The sequence below is a fragment of the Oryctolagus cuniculus genome, chromosome 3 (assembly GCF_051225735.1).
Source record: "Oryctolagus cuniculus isolate XC-2025 breed Fujian yellow rabbit chromosome 3, ASM5122573v1, whole genome shotgun sequence".
NCBI classification, from domain to species: domain Eukaryota; kingdom Metazoa; phylum Chordata; class Mammalia; order Lagomorpha; family Leporidae; genus Oryctolagus; species Oryctolagus cuniculus.
Genome location: NC_142869.1, coordinates 27,831,793 through 27,846,990, shown reverse-complemented (window position 1 = coordinate 27,846,990; position 15,198 = coordinate 27,831,793). Strand labels below are relative to the sequence as shown.

The 15,198-nt window shown below is 40.3% G+C and overlaps 1 protein-coding gene across 4 annotated transcripts in view; it reads right to left on the bottom strand.

The window, feature by feature from the left end:
• ERBB4 (erb-b2 receptor tyrosine kinase 4) overlaps positions 1-15,198 on the bottom strand; it is a 1,252,881-nt gene that overhangs the window by 391,842 nt on the left and 845,841 nt on the right. For all 4 annotated transcript variants that reach the window (XM_017343079.4, XM_008259104.5, XM_051849159.3 and 1 more), the window contains exon 5: positions 2,213-2,278. In XM_017343079.4, coding sequence (XP_017198568.1) covers positions 2,213-2,278 — 66 coding nt within the window. The remainder of the gene's footprint in view (positions 1-2,212; positions 2,279-15,198) is intronic.

The following is a 15,198-nucleotide window of genomic DNA, read 5'->3' as shown; positions in this document are numbered from 1 at the left end:
AGAAAGTCAGTCTGGGTTTGGAGATAGCACTGAATTACCGACACAAGTACAGGGCTTTGTATACCCTCCACCCAGCAGAAGAAAGAGACTCCTACCAGCATTTTCCAAATACAAACTTGTTCATTCCACTGGCTCTAACTTGAGGCCCTTGACATCCCTGAGTGAGTGGGGTTTGGGGCTCAGACTCCACTGCCCCACCAAAGTGGCTGCCAGGAGTAACCCTCCAGGTAGCCCCTTTGATCTCTCTGTAAAATAAAATAAAGCAAGCAGAAAGTGAGTGAGTAAAAATTCTTTTTTTTTTTTTTTTTTTTTTTTTTTTTTTTTTTTTTTTTTTTTTTTTGACAGGCAGAGTGGACAGTGAGAGAGAGAGACAGAGAGAAAGGTCTTCCTTTGCCGTTGGTTCACCCTCCAATGGCCGCCGCGGTCAGCGCGCTGCAGCCGGCGCACCGCGCTGATCCGATGGCAGGAGCCAGGAGCCAGGTGCTTTTCCTGGTCTCCCGTGGGGTGCAGGGCCCAAGCACCTGGGCCATCCTCCACTGCACTCCCTGGCCACAGCAGAGGGCTGGCCTGGAAGAGGGGCAACCGGGACAGAATCCGGCGCCCCGACCGGGACTAGAACCCGGTGTGCCGGCGCCGCAAGGCGGAGGATTAGCCTAGTGAGCCGCGGCGCCGGCCTAAAAATTCTATTTTCAGTTTGACATCTCACAATTTCTTTGCCATGAAATAACTAGTGGATGTCCAGGCGCTTTAATGATTTCCATGGCTGTTCATCATTTCGTTTTGCAGGCTTGCAACGATTTTTCTTCATTTTAGAGATCTAGAATTCTTGCAAATGGGCATATCAATGTCATCCCTGTATTATGTGAGCCTGGGTTTCAACTTCTTTGCTATTGAAACATTGTCTTCAAATATTGCAGCGAATGAATTCCATGCAGTTATCTAATCTTATTTTAGACTCCTGCTTAAAATCCCTGTCAAAACACTCCTGCCATAAAACATTGTTTCTACTAAATAAGTTAATTTAAATCTACACTGAAATACTATTTTCCTCTAACTCTTTGCAAAGACCCAAAACTTTGATAGTGCACTCTTCTGTCCAGGGAACAGGGCGACAGACATTCAAATAGTTTGCTCCTGGTAGGGGGAATTATTACAACCTCAATAGAGAAAAACGTCTCCATGCTGGTGATCTCTCTGGATAGCAGATTCACTTGTTTGTGATCCTGTGAATCCCACTTCTAAGAAATAATACTGCAAATAATCCATGCTCATATACATACATTTAAAGAAATTAAGTTGTAGCACAACATACACAGCATGCTAACATTTCAGTAAAAATTGAGGGAGATACATATCCATGTTTCCTTAGGTATGCATGCATTACCTTTTGAAGAACATACTAGAATATACATATGATGATTATGGATGGTTGAAGGACAAAGGTGGGGTACAGGTAGAAAAATAATTTTTACTTTTTTTAAATTCTATACATTTTATACACGAGAATACCCATGAATTTTAAAAATAAATTTAAGTAGTAACAATGACTGTTGAGAATATCTTTTCTTATACATTTTTCCTTTAGCAGCTCATAATAATTCTTTTTGTATTTACTTTGCTGAAACACAATCCAGTTTTTAAATCTTACCAAAATGTCTATCAAATTATTTCATACTTACATCGTTAATGACTAATTCAAGAAAAACTATACACTAGGGACAATATGCATTGATAGCAAGAGTGAATCCCGATCCATAATTCACATACTTAATATCTCTGTGCCTCAAACAGTGCCTGCCTGGAACGTAGGAGGGACATAGCATCATTTGTTTTCCTTTTTCTAATGAATGAACAGTGATATCACTACGTGGGAAAGATATTGAGATACTCAATTAACTTGAAATTGAGTTATATCATTTTGCACAAATTTGGATTTCCTATGTCTACTGATGCACAGACTTGAAAGTCATAGCCAATATCACCACAGCTGTGCTGTTGAGATTACTAACCTAGAAACACAAAGAAATAGAAGAAGCAATGTATTATGTCTCATTCAAAAGTAATGGCATTAGGCAGCTTTCTTCGACAGAAGAAAATCTACCAGAAGGAGACAAAGCTCTTTTTAATGTTTTAGATGACCAAATGCATGAAAAAACTTATTAAAACTCCTTGACCACTTCCAACCTGTATTTTCTCTCTGTTGAACACTTACAAGTCTGGCAATGATTTTCTGTAGGTCCCCAGCATCGGCCAGTACAGGACTTATGGCAACGCCCACCTGCAGAAGAGGAAAAAGGAGAAAGGTCACCCATATTGTAATCCTTTACTCCTTGACTAGCAGTAATTCCTTAAAGGAAATACTCTTACTTCTTTACAAGGATTTTTATGTCATCCTAGAGCAGACACATAGTCTATAAAAATGCTCACTTAAGTAGCAAAACCTGAAAGTGCATTATATGTGAAACTTAAGTACATTCTCCTGGTACTCAAAATCATTTAAGTCTTTTATAAGAAAATGAAATTCGTGACCTTTCTCAGAAAGTCAGAAGTAAACAGTTATTTTAAATAAATTTCACTTTGACTATTGAACGTTGTTATTCTATTGATCTATTCTATTTGAAATAATTTCCAAAGCTCATAGCTCACTGAAACCAACAGTTACTAAAAATTAAGGGGTAGAGGTGTGTTGCAGCTGTTAAGCATATACTTGGGGCACCTGAATCTAGATCAGAGTGCCTGGTTTCAAGTCCCGGCTACTTTGCTCCCAATCCATCTCTCTGCTGATGTACACCCTGGGAGGCAGTAGGTGATATTTCAGTCCTCGGGTGCCTGATACTCTTGTAGGAGACCTTCATGGAATCCCAGCCTCCTGTCTTTGTCCTGGCCCAGATGTGGCTGTTGCAGGTATCTGGGGAGTGAACTAGCCAATGGAAGATTGTCCTCTCTGTCTTTCAAATAAAATGAAAATTATATCTTAAAAAATTAAAGTAATAGCTGAAAAGAAGTTGAAGTCTATGAAAATGTAAACATTTTTATACACATGATAAACCATCGTGAATAAAAGGTGAAATCAAGCATTTTAAAAAGCTGAATTCGGGCCGGCACTGTAGTGTAATGGGTTAAGCCTCCGACTTGCAGCATCGGAATCCCATATGAGCACCGGTTCTTGTTCCAGCTGCTGCTCTTCCAATCCAGCTCTCTTCTATCACCTGGGAAAGCAGTAGAAGATGACCCAAGTGCTTGGGCCCCTGCTCCTGCGTGGGAGACCCAGAAGAAGCTCCTGGCTCCTGGCTTCAGATTGGCTCAGCTCTGGCCATTGCAGCCATCTGGGGAGTGAACAAGCACATGGAAGAGCTGTCTGTCTCTCTGTCTATAATTCTACTTCTCAAACAAATAAATTCTTTAAAAAAAAAGCTGAATTTGAAGGGCCAGTGTTGTGACATAACCCATCACATACAGAGGCTGGTTCCTGTTGGAGCTGCTCCATTTCTGATCTAGTTCCCTGCTAATGGCCTGGGAAAGCAGCGGAGAATGCCCTGAGTATTTGGGCCCCTGCCACTCATATGAGAGACCCAGATAAAGCTTGTGGCCATCCGGGGCGTGAACCAGCACGTGGAAGATCTCCTTTATTCCCTCTCTCTCTGACTCTCCTCTTCTTTCTGTAATTCAGGCTTTCAAATAGTATTTACAAACCTGATTTTTTTAAAGAAAGCTTTATTTTTATTTATTTAATATTCATTTCCAAAAGTGTTATATCTGCATTTTCAAATATCAAACTTCACCTCCTATAGTGGTAAAGTACTACATCTGCTTTGAGCATTTGTCTTGATAGAAATCATTGGTCCACAGAGAAATTCCATAAGGGCTCAACAAAAAGATTATTAGAAGAAATCATGGCAAATGAATTTCTTTGAAGTTTATTTCTGAGTTTTGTAGGTTCATTCTAAATTTCTGTGGGAAATTGTCTCATTTTTAGCATGAAAAATAGACTCAAAAATCCGTTAAAAACTTTCTCCTTATTAAACCTTCTCTGTTAATTTTCTAATGTCAATTGGGAGCTGGAATACTCTTAATTAAAGCATACAACAAAGGCAATTATGCTGTTAATTTTCTTTTTTTCTTGACCAATCCTCAAATTGGAAATTCTTCTAACGTGAGGGTTTCTGCATCTAATGAAACAGACCAAGAAAGGCTGTGATGTTAAATATTCACATACTTTTTTTTTTTTAAAGAATTATTCATTTATTTGGAGGTAGAGTTAATGACAGAGAGAGGGGGAGACAGAGAGAAAGGTCTTCTATCTGCTGGTTCATTGTCCATATGGCCATAACGGCCGGAGCTGGGCCAATCCGAAGCTGGGAGCCAGGAGCCAGGAGCCAGGATCCAAGAGCCAGGAGCTTCTTCCAGGTCTCCCATGGAGGTGCAAGGGCCCAAGTTCTTGGGCCATCTTCTACTGCTTTCCCAGGCCATAGCAGAGAGCTGGGTTGGAAGAGGAGCAGCCAGGACTAGAACCGGCACAAATAAGGGATGCTGGCGCTGCAGGCAGAAGCTTAGCCCACTATGTCACAGTGATGGCCCCCAAATAGCCACACATATAAAACACTATTCCTGGCTGCTCCTCTTCCAATTCAGCTCTCTGCTAGTGGCCTGAGATAGCAGTGGAAGATGGTTCAAGTACTTGGGCCCCTGCACCCACCTGAGCGATCCAGAGGAGGCTCCTGGCTCCTGGCTCCAGATCAGCTCAGCTCTGGCCATTATTGCCATTTGGGGAGTGAACCAGTGGATGGAAGACTTTTCTCTTTGTCTCTCCCTCTCTTTGTGACTCTACTTCTCGAATAAATAAATGAAATCTTAAAACAACAACAACAACAAAACACTATTTAGCAAATCCACTTCCTCTGGCTGGACTTCAGACCCTCCTGATGATCCAACCTTCTAGTAGTCAGTAGTATAAGGGTACTTCAAAAAATTCATGGAAAATGAAATTAAAAGGTGCTAGCATTGGGGCTAGGAAACTTTTAGGGCTAAAAGTACATGTATAGTCCATGTATATATATATATATATATATATATTTGATAATACAGAGTTTTCTAGAATTTTAAAGCCCTTCAGATGCAAAGATTTATTTTTTTTTGTTGTTGGTACCAAAATAAACTTACCTTTCAATTCCATATTCCAGGAAACTTTCGGACTCACTTATACTATTTTTAAATTAAAACAAAACTTAGACTTAATTCCAGTCATATTAAACATTTTGGGATCCTTGCTGTAATAGAGTTTATTTAAGCAATTCTGTTTGTGAAACACTGATGCTGACATCACCAGTGTATAATATCCTGTCACTGTGCCATCTGTTTATTTAGATCTAAACACATTATAACTACATAATGCAAGCGCATTCTAGCTGACAGGAAAAGGACTCCATCTGGCCTGAACAATATAACTTTAATCAGTGATAATGATAATTATTATTAAAAACTTACTGGAGTTCCTTTATTCGAATCTAATAAATCTGAATTGATTTATATCAGCGGAAATTAGAAAGGACTGTGAGACAAAGTGGGAAGCAGGGAAAACTTTTTGGAATACAAACTTAGGGAGAAAGCAGCCAATGTTAATGTGTTTCCTTGGATGTGTTAAAATCCTTTAAATTGACCCTTTAAGTAGCCTGTTCATTGAAGATTTGAGAAGAGGACCATGGTCTACCAGCTAATCTATCACTTCTTTAATTTTGTGTGGGACTAATACAATATTTAGCTTTATTCTTTGTGACCAGAATACTATCTTGTTGGAAAGAAAGCAAGAAACAATGAAAGGAAAACCTAAGCACAAGAATCAACAGATATTTAATATTCTCAATACGTCCCTCTTATTGGATTAATTTTTTTCTAACATCTTGGCTTTCAAGTTTCAGGTTAGCACTCACCAGATGCAATATAACTAGAAATGATGTTTACGGTTCTTGAAAATCTATCAAGGGAAATGCTACCCATTTGGAAAAAGTGATATAGTACCCTCCTCCCACCCCCGACACACACACAAAAGGTTAACTAAGCTAACCTTGACCATCTACTTGCTGTTATTTTTTAAAAATATATTTATTTCTTTATTTGAAAGTCAGAGTTACATAGAGAAGGAGAGGCAGAGAGAGAGGTCTTCCATCTGCTGATTCACTCCCCAGATGGCCACAATGGCTGGAGTTGCACTGATCTGAAGCCAGGAGCCAGGAGCTTCTTCCAGGTCTCCCATGTGGGTGCAGGGGCCCAAGGACTTGGGCTGTCTTCCACTGCTTTCTCAGGCCATTACAGAGAGCTGGATTGGAAGTGGAGCAGCTGGGACACGAATCGGCACCCATATGGTATGCTGACACTGCAGGCAGCGGCTTTACCTGCTATGCCACTGTGCCAGCCCCTACTTGCTGTTATAAGAGAGATTTTTGGATATTTTCCATTCTTCATTTCTTCTAAGCAAATGTATCTATTAGTGGGATAAAAACCATCCTGTCACAACTGCCCTTCTTCCATTTTATTCAGTATTATTTTTTTCTCCCTGTCCACTTTGGAAACAACAAGGAGATGATCAGTTGGCCTTCACGTTTCAGAATTCTTTTTTTTTTTTTAGGATAATTAAGCCTCCTTCTTTACTTCTTGTTTCTAAAGATTTTTTTAAAAACTTTTATTTAATGAATATAAATTTCCAAAGTACAGCTTATGGATTACAATGGCTTCCCCCCCATAACATCCCTCCCACCCGCAACCCTCCCCTTCCCCACTCCCTCTCCCCTTCCATTCACATCAAGATTCATTTTTGATTCTCTTTATATACAGAAGATCAGTTTAGTGTGCATTAAGTAAAGATTTCAACAGTTTGCTCCCACACAGAAACATAAAGTGAAAAATACTGCTTCAGTACTAGTTATAGCATTAAATCTCAATGTACAGCACACTAAGGACAAAGATCCTACATGAGGAGTAAGTGCACAGTGACTCCTGTTGTTGACTTAACAAATTGACACTCTTGTTTATGGCATCAGTAATCACCCTAGGCTCTTGTCATGAGCTTCCAAGGCTATGGAAGTCCCCAAGATCACTGACTCTGAACATATTTAGACAAGGCCATGGTCAAAGTGGAATTCTCTCCTCCCTTCAGAGAAAGGTACCTCCTTCTTTGATGACCTGTTCTTTCCACTGGGATCTCACTCGTGGAGATCTTTCATTTAGGTTTTTTTTTTTTTTTCCCAGAGTGTCTTGGCTTTCCATGCCTGAAATACTCTCATGGGCTTTTCAGCCAGATCTGCGTGCCTTAAGGGCTGATTCTGAGGCCAGAGTGCTGTTTAGGACATCTGCCATTCTATGGGTCTGCTGTGTATCTCACTTCCCATGTTGGATCGTTCTCTCCCTTTTTTATTCTATCAGCTAGTATTTGCAGACACTAGTCTTGTTTATGTGATCCCTTTGGTTCTTAGTCCTATCATTATGATCAATTGCGAACTAAAATTGATCACTGGGACTAGTGAGATGGCATTGGTACATGCCACCTTGATGGGATTGAATTCGAATCCCCTGGTATGTTTCTAACTCTACCGTTTGATGTAAGTCAGCTTGAGCATGTCCTGAATTGCACATCTCTACCCTCTCTTATTCCCACTCTTATATTTAACAGCGATCACTTTTCAGTTAAGTTTCAGCACTTAAGAATAATTGTGTATTGATTACAGTATTCAACCAAAAGTATTAAGTAGAACAAACAAAAAAAAATACTAAGAGGGATAACATATTAAGTTGCTCATCAACAGTCAGGGTGAGGGCTGATCAAGTCACCGTTTCTCATAGTGTTCATTTCACTTTAACAGGTTTCCTTTTTGGTGCTCAGTTAGTTGTCACCTATCAAGGAGAACAAGTGGTATTTGTCCCTTTGGGATTGGCTTATTTCACTCAGTGACTTGATCAGCTCTTGTCCTGATGGTTGATGTACAATGTAATACTTTATCCATTTTAGTATTTTTTTTGTTCTAGTATCATTGGTTGAACTCTGTAATTAACACACAATTATTCTTAGGTGTTTAAATTTTAACTGAAAAGTGATCCCTGTTAGGAATTTGGAAAACATTATGCTGAGTGAAACGTTTCAGCATTCTATTACCATGAATGCACAGCGAGCTGGATTGGAAGTGGAGCAGCCAGGTCTTGAACCGGCGCCCATATGGGATGCCAGCACTGCAGGCAGCAGCTTTACCCGCTACACCACAGTGCTGGCCCCAGCTTTGATTTTTCAAAATGGCACACTACTGTTTTCACTGAATTGTTTTGAGTAAGTAAATGTCACAAAATCTGACCAACATCTCTATTAAGAGATATTTCCGAATTAACCCATCTACGAAAATTTCAAGCCTATACCTAAGTTTGATTTTTGAGCATAATTGGGCAGTGTAGTTTTATAGAATACTCTTGTTCCATTTGTTTGAAAAGATGCTTTAAGTTTTTGTTTCCACCGTTTTTCCACACAAACATGTAACAGAGAAGATAAGGTAGATAAAGGGTTCCATGGTAATTATTTACCTACATAGAAAAACGACAACACTTCCTACAAGCTCTCTCTCCCACCTTATTTCCATCCATCTATTCATAAGTATTTCATAAGCTGTCTATTTGTACTTTGTATAAAGAACTAAGTTAAGCACTAGGGATAAAACATCTAACTGAAACAGATATGGTTAATGCTTTCATAAACAGAGAATTCAGTACTTTTTAAAAGATTTATTTTTTATTTGAAAGTCAGAGTTACAGAGAGAGAAGGAGACATACACATACATACATACACAGAGAGAGAGAAAAAAAGAGAGAGAGAGAGGTCTTCCATCTGCTGCTTGACTCCTCAGATGGCCACAATGACCAGGGCTGGGCTAGGTCAAAGCCAGGAACCAGGAGCTTCATCTGGCTCTCCCACATCAGTGCTGGGGCCCAAGTACCTGGGCCATCCTCTGCTGCTTTCCCAGGCACACTAGCAGGGTGTTGGATTGGAAGTAGAACAGACAGGACTGGAACTGGAGCCATATGGGATGCTGATATCACAGGCAAAGGTTAACCCTCTAGGCCACAGCACTAGCCCCTGAATTCAATATTATTTTGAAGGGAAAACAGTGTGACTATTCTGTATCTCATGTTCACCCTCTGAATTATAAACAAAGCCAAAAATTTATACTTTTAAAAGCCTTCTGACCTCATAGACATAACCAAGTTGAGCTACATCAATCACAAAGGAATACATACCTACTGGCTTAGAAGCATACTGAATTCCTTACACAATGATTTATCTATGTGATATCTAAAATGAGGTCACCCCCTCCCCCCCAGAGCATTTCAGGGAAGAGGATAGGATGAGAATGGCCTTTGAAAGGTTCATTGTTTGCCTAAATGGAAATGCTTCATCCAGAATCTAATATCCTATTGCAAATTTTCCTCATCCTCTGTTTTAGGTATGAAGTATCCTCAGGAGGCCTTAAACTCCTCTATCACTAGTATTACAGTGTGAATTAGTTTTATAAACTTTATCTCCCAGGAGTATGTTTTTTTAAAGGAGGATCATAAAGAGAGAGATTAGACAAATACTGCAATATGTAAATGAGCACAATGTTTTGCCCAAATCGGCCCATTTCCATGTCTCAACTTGTTATGTGATATTTTCCCATTGTTTATTGCACTAATTCTTTTAATACTATGTGAGAAAATAATACCACTTTTTTAATTAAAAATGAAGAATCTGACATTTCCAATGATAGCAGAGTAATTTAAATTAATATTTCCTGTCATTCTGGCTCAAAGAGATGAAATAATCCACAAAAAAAAATCTGTCACTTTTAACTGTTTTATGCTCTTAAAATAAGTGCTGATTATTCCACATCAGCACTATTTTAATTTACAGGCCATCTCCTCTGCTTTGACAATGCATTATTTATCATCGAAGTTAGAAAAATGTGACTATGTTTATCATTTATGCTTATTTAGCAGTTGTTACTGAAACTTTAGCTTTTGCTTTGTGTTTTAGGAACTTGAGGCAGGCCCTGAGCCTTTTTTATGTTTTTAAGACTCATAAATTCATGCTAGAAGTTTTGCTTGTTCATGTAACTGCCCATCAGCAGAGATGGGATTCAATATCTACCGCTGTAATGCTTCCTGCAAGTAATACACCAGGACAGTTGAATAGTTACAAAATACGAAGTCACTAGCAACCATAAAGGATTATATCCTCAAACTGCCTCTAGCTAAAGGCAGTGCGGTTGGATCTCCGAATTCTTCTTTCAGTCCTTTTAAAAACTGGCAATCTTGACATCTTAAAATTCTTCTTACTAGGGAGGGATGTGAAAGAATAATACCTTTTTCATGACCATGTAATTCAAACAAGGGAAATGGAACCTCATTGAAAGTCTGTGTTAAACCAGTCCCTGTTCTTGGTGATAAGATAAAAGGATGAATAAGTCAGTGTCCTGCCCTCCAGAGGCTTTCTGGGTTTAGGAAATAGGTAGAGAAATAGGCAAACAATTATTATAACTGTAATATTTCTTAAAATATGGTGCAGATACATTGAAGAGGAAGGACTGGAGTAGGCTCTGTAGAAGGCTGTGAAGTTCAGTTGTGCTTGAATGCGTATTTGTTCAGCCCAGAGGAGAGGGAAAGAAGTTCCCACGAGAATAATAAACCCAGCAATGGCACTGAGCCATGGATGAGCACAACTCTTGGGGGCCACAATGATAGTTAAGATCTCTTCAGCCTAGTTTGCATAAGAAACAGATCTTGAAAACCTCTAGGGGCCAGCACAATGGGTCACTTGGTTAATCCCCTGCCTGCGGCACTGGCACACCAGGTTCTAGTCCTGGCTGCTCCTCTTCCAGTCCAGCTCTCTGCTGTGGCCCAGGAAGGCAGTGGAGGATGGCCCAAGTGCTTGGGCCCTGCACCCGCATGGGAGACTAGGAGGAGGCACCTGGCTCCTGGCTTCGGATCGGCGTAGCTCTGGCCGTGGCGGCCATTTGGGGGGTGAACCAACGGAAGGAAGACAGATAGAATCTGTCTCTCTCTCTCTCTCTCTCTCTCTCTCACTGTCTATCTGTCAAATAAAAAAAAAAAAAGAAAAAAAAAGAAAACTTCTAAACTGTTTGGGGTTTACTTTATGTAGGTATTAGGGAGTTCGCCAAGAAGTTTTAGCATTGATACAACATAGTTTAGCCTGAAGGGTAGAAATGATTTCAGGTCATGGCTCCCAAAAGTTAGTGGTGATAATTAAGTAGTTTGTGCACGATGCAAATTTTATACTCTGGAATGAAGCACATGAATCCATAATTTTATTTACTTATTATTTTTTCTTAAAATTAAAAAAAAATTGATGGGTGGGGAGGAGGGAGGGAGGGGTGAAAGGGAGGAGAGAGAGAGAGAGGCATTTATTCTCTAAATGCCTACAGCAAACAGGGCTGGCCCAGAACTAGAACCAGGAGGTGGGAACTCAATCTAGATCTCCCACAGAGACAGTAAGAATCCAATTACTTCAGCTTTCACACTACCTTCCAATGTCTATACTGGTAAGAAGCTGGATTCAGGAGACAAAGCTTAGAATCTAACCCAGCACAACAATGTTGGACAGGGACACCAGTGTCTTAACCAGAAGGTTAAATGCCTACTCCTGGAACCCGTGGCTTTAAAAGAGCAACCCCAGATTCTGAAATTGATGGTACCAAGATGGCAGAGTCTAGAGGAGACAATGGCTTTGCATATGGTTCCAAATTCTGTGAGCATCATGCCATATTTTGAAACAGCAATCTAATTGTTATTTTTGGTAACCAAACTTTCATACTTAAATAATGTAAAAATACCATAATTCTCCATGCCCCAATGTTTCCTCCTTGATTTGTGGACGTATCTCCTCCAAATTCCACTTTACCCTGGCAGCACTAAAAAATACATAGATGGCTTTTTCAAATTTAAATTATTATAAACTAGTTAAATGATAGTAAAGTTTAAATATTATTTCAGATAATGATATTTTCATAGGAATGACATTACTGTAAGGTGGAATCGCTCTTCTTTATTCTTTCCTTGTTCTTCTCTGACAGCTTCCATTGTCCTGGATTTATTGGACCCCACACTTTTGTTATGTAAATTGTCTTTAGTTTTTATTCCAGTAAAATTCAATTTTCCTATCTTGCTTGTTAATTTGAAAGTTAATTGCTGAATGGAAAGTTTGACTTTTATGTATTTTAATAATCTGAAAAAAATGGGCAAGTATTTTCACTAGCTAGGAAAATGAAGTTAAAAATGAAAAATATATACAATTGGAATTTTTGACTTCACAGGAAGTTAAATTAGGAGTTACTTCAAATAATTTAAGTGATCACTGTACTGCAAATAAGTTGGTAAGGTGAACCTCAATAAACTTGATGCTTCTACAAGCACCACCCTGTTTTTCAGTCAAGCAATCTATAGTCCAAAGATTTTCAATAGCATATGCATTCGGGCGATGAGGATTAATTTTAGGGGCAGGCATTGTAATGCAGGAGGTTAAAGCTTCCACCTGAAATGTCAGCATCCCATAATAAAGTGATCCTGGCTGCTCTGCTTCCAATCCAGCTCCCTGCTAAAGTGCTTGGGAAGGCAGCAGAAGATGGTCCAAATAGTTGGGTGTTTGCCATCCATGAGGGAGACACAGGTGGAGTTCCGGGTTGTCCCACTCCTGGCCACTGAGAACACTTGGGGAGTGAACCAGAAGATGGAAGTTCTCGTTCTCTCTCTGTCTCTTCCTCCTTCTCTCTCACTCAGCCTTTCAATTAAACAAAATGAATCTTAAAGAATGATGACTTTTAGGGGATGGCACCATGGCGCAGTAGGTTAATCCTCTGCCTGCAGCGCTGGCATCCCATTCGGGTGCTGGCTCTAGTCCGGGTTGCTCCTCTTCCAATCCAGCTCTCGGCTTTGGCCTGGGATAGCAGTAGAAGATGGCCTAAGTGCTTGGCCCCCTGCACCCACGTGGGAGACCAGGAAGAAGCACCTGGCTCCTGGCTTTGGTTCGGCGCAGCTCCGGCCTTTGAGGCTACTTGGGGAATGAACCAATGGAAGGAAGACCTTTCTCTCTGTCTCTCTCTCTCTCACTCTCTGTAACCCTACCTCTTAAATAAATAAAATCTTTTTTTTTTCAATTCTATTCTGAGACTTAGTTATAGAGTTGATATCCAGACTGTGCACATACAGGTGTGTGTGTGTGTATGTGTGTGTGTTTGACAGGCAGAGTTAGACCGTGAGAGAGACAAAGAGAAAGGTCTTCCTTTTTCCTTTGGTGCACCCCCCAAATGGCTCCTACAGCCGGTGCTGCGCCGATCCGAAGCCAGGAGCCAGGTGCTTCCTCCTGGTCTCCCATGCGGGTGCAGGGCCCAAACACTTGGGCCATCCTCCACTGCCTTCCTGGGCCACAGCAGAGAGCTGGACTGGAAGAGGAGCTACCGCGACAGAATCCGGCACCCCAACTGGGACTAGAACCCAGGGTGCCGTTACCGCAGGTGGAGAATTAGCCAAGTGAGCCGCGGCACTGGCCAATAAATAAAATCTTAAAAAAAAATGACTTTTAAGCAGAAGTATGAAATATATCAAGTTCAGTCTGCAGCATTTCTATCTACCTCACTTCTAAGGGCTCGACTCTAATCTGAGACTTCCAGAACACAGCACCACCTCAGACAGGATTTCAGGCAGCATAGCTAGGCAGCAGACACGCAGAGTTGTTCAAAGGTTTGAAGGTACTGTGTTCTGCCAAAATTTTCAGTTCTCCTGAGACATTCAGAAAAAAAATCAATCAGTAAGAGAAATGACAATGGCAGAAATTTCCAGTACAAAGAGAAAGCTGGAGAGTTTTGGGTTAGGAAATGAGGGACGGTGCCAAGTCTTCAAAGCCTCTTAAATCACAAATGGAGGCAGCTAACTAATGTATCAGTATGCTGAATGTAGAACTTTTTACATATATAATCAAGAAGGATGATCATATCGACACAAATTTACAATTTTTACAGTTTAAAAATTAGTAATAATCTATTTAGAACTTTAAATATTTATTATTGCTTATACAGGCATAGATACACTCATGTGATCATAAGAATGACTAATTAGAAGTAATTTAATACATATTATGTATTAAGTTGTTCATTAACAGTCAGGGCTATGCTGATCAAGTCACCATTTCCCATAGTGTCCACCTCACTCCAACAGGTTTCCCTCTTGGTGTTCAGTCAGTCGTCACCGATCAGGGAGAACATATGGTATTTGTCCCTTTGGGACTGGCTTATTTCACTCAGCATGATGTGTTCCAGATTCCTCCATTTTGTTGCAAATGACTGGATTTCATTGTTTCTTACTGCGGTATAGTATTCTAAAGAGTACATATCCCATAATTTCTTTATCCAGCATAGCCCTGACTGTTAATGAACAACTTAATACATTATCCCTCTTAGTAGTTTTTTTATCTGTTCTACTTAATATGACTGGTTTAGATCTGTAATTGATGCACAGTTATTCTTAAGTGTTGAAAATTAACTGAAATGTGATCCCTGTTGAACATGGTGGTGGGAATGGGAGAGGGAAGAGATGTATAATTTGGAACATGCTCAGGCTGACTTGCCCCAAGTGGTGGAGTTGGACGCATACCAGGGGATTCCAATTCAATCCCATCGAGGTGGCATGTACCAATGCCATCTCACTGTTCCAGGTGATCAGTTTCAGTTCACAGTTGGTCATGGTGAAGGGACTGGGAGTCAAAGGGAGCACATAGACAAGTCTAGTACCTGCTAACGCTAACTGATGGAGTAAATAAAGGGGAGAGTGATCCAACATGGGAAGTGAGATACTCAGCAGACTCATAGAATGGCAGATGTCCTAAATAGCACTCTGGCCTCAGAATCAGCCCTAAAGGCATTCGGAGCTGGCTGAAAAGCTCATGAGAGTATTTCAGGCATGGAAAGCCAAGACACTCTGGCAAAAGATCTCTGCGAGTGAGATCCCAGTGGAAAGAACAGGTCATCAAAGAAGGAGGTACCTTTCTCTGAAGGGAGGAGAGAACCTCCACTTTGACTATGACCTTGTCTAAACAAGATAAGAGTCGGAGAACTCAGAGGGCTTCCATAGCCTTGGAAACTCATGACTGGAGCATAGGGAGATTACTGATGCCATAGA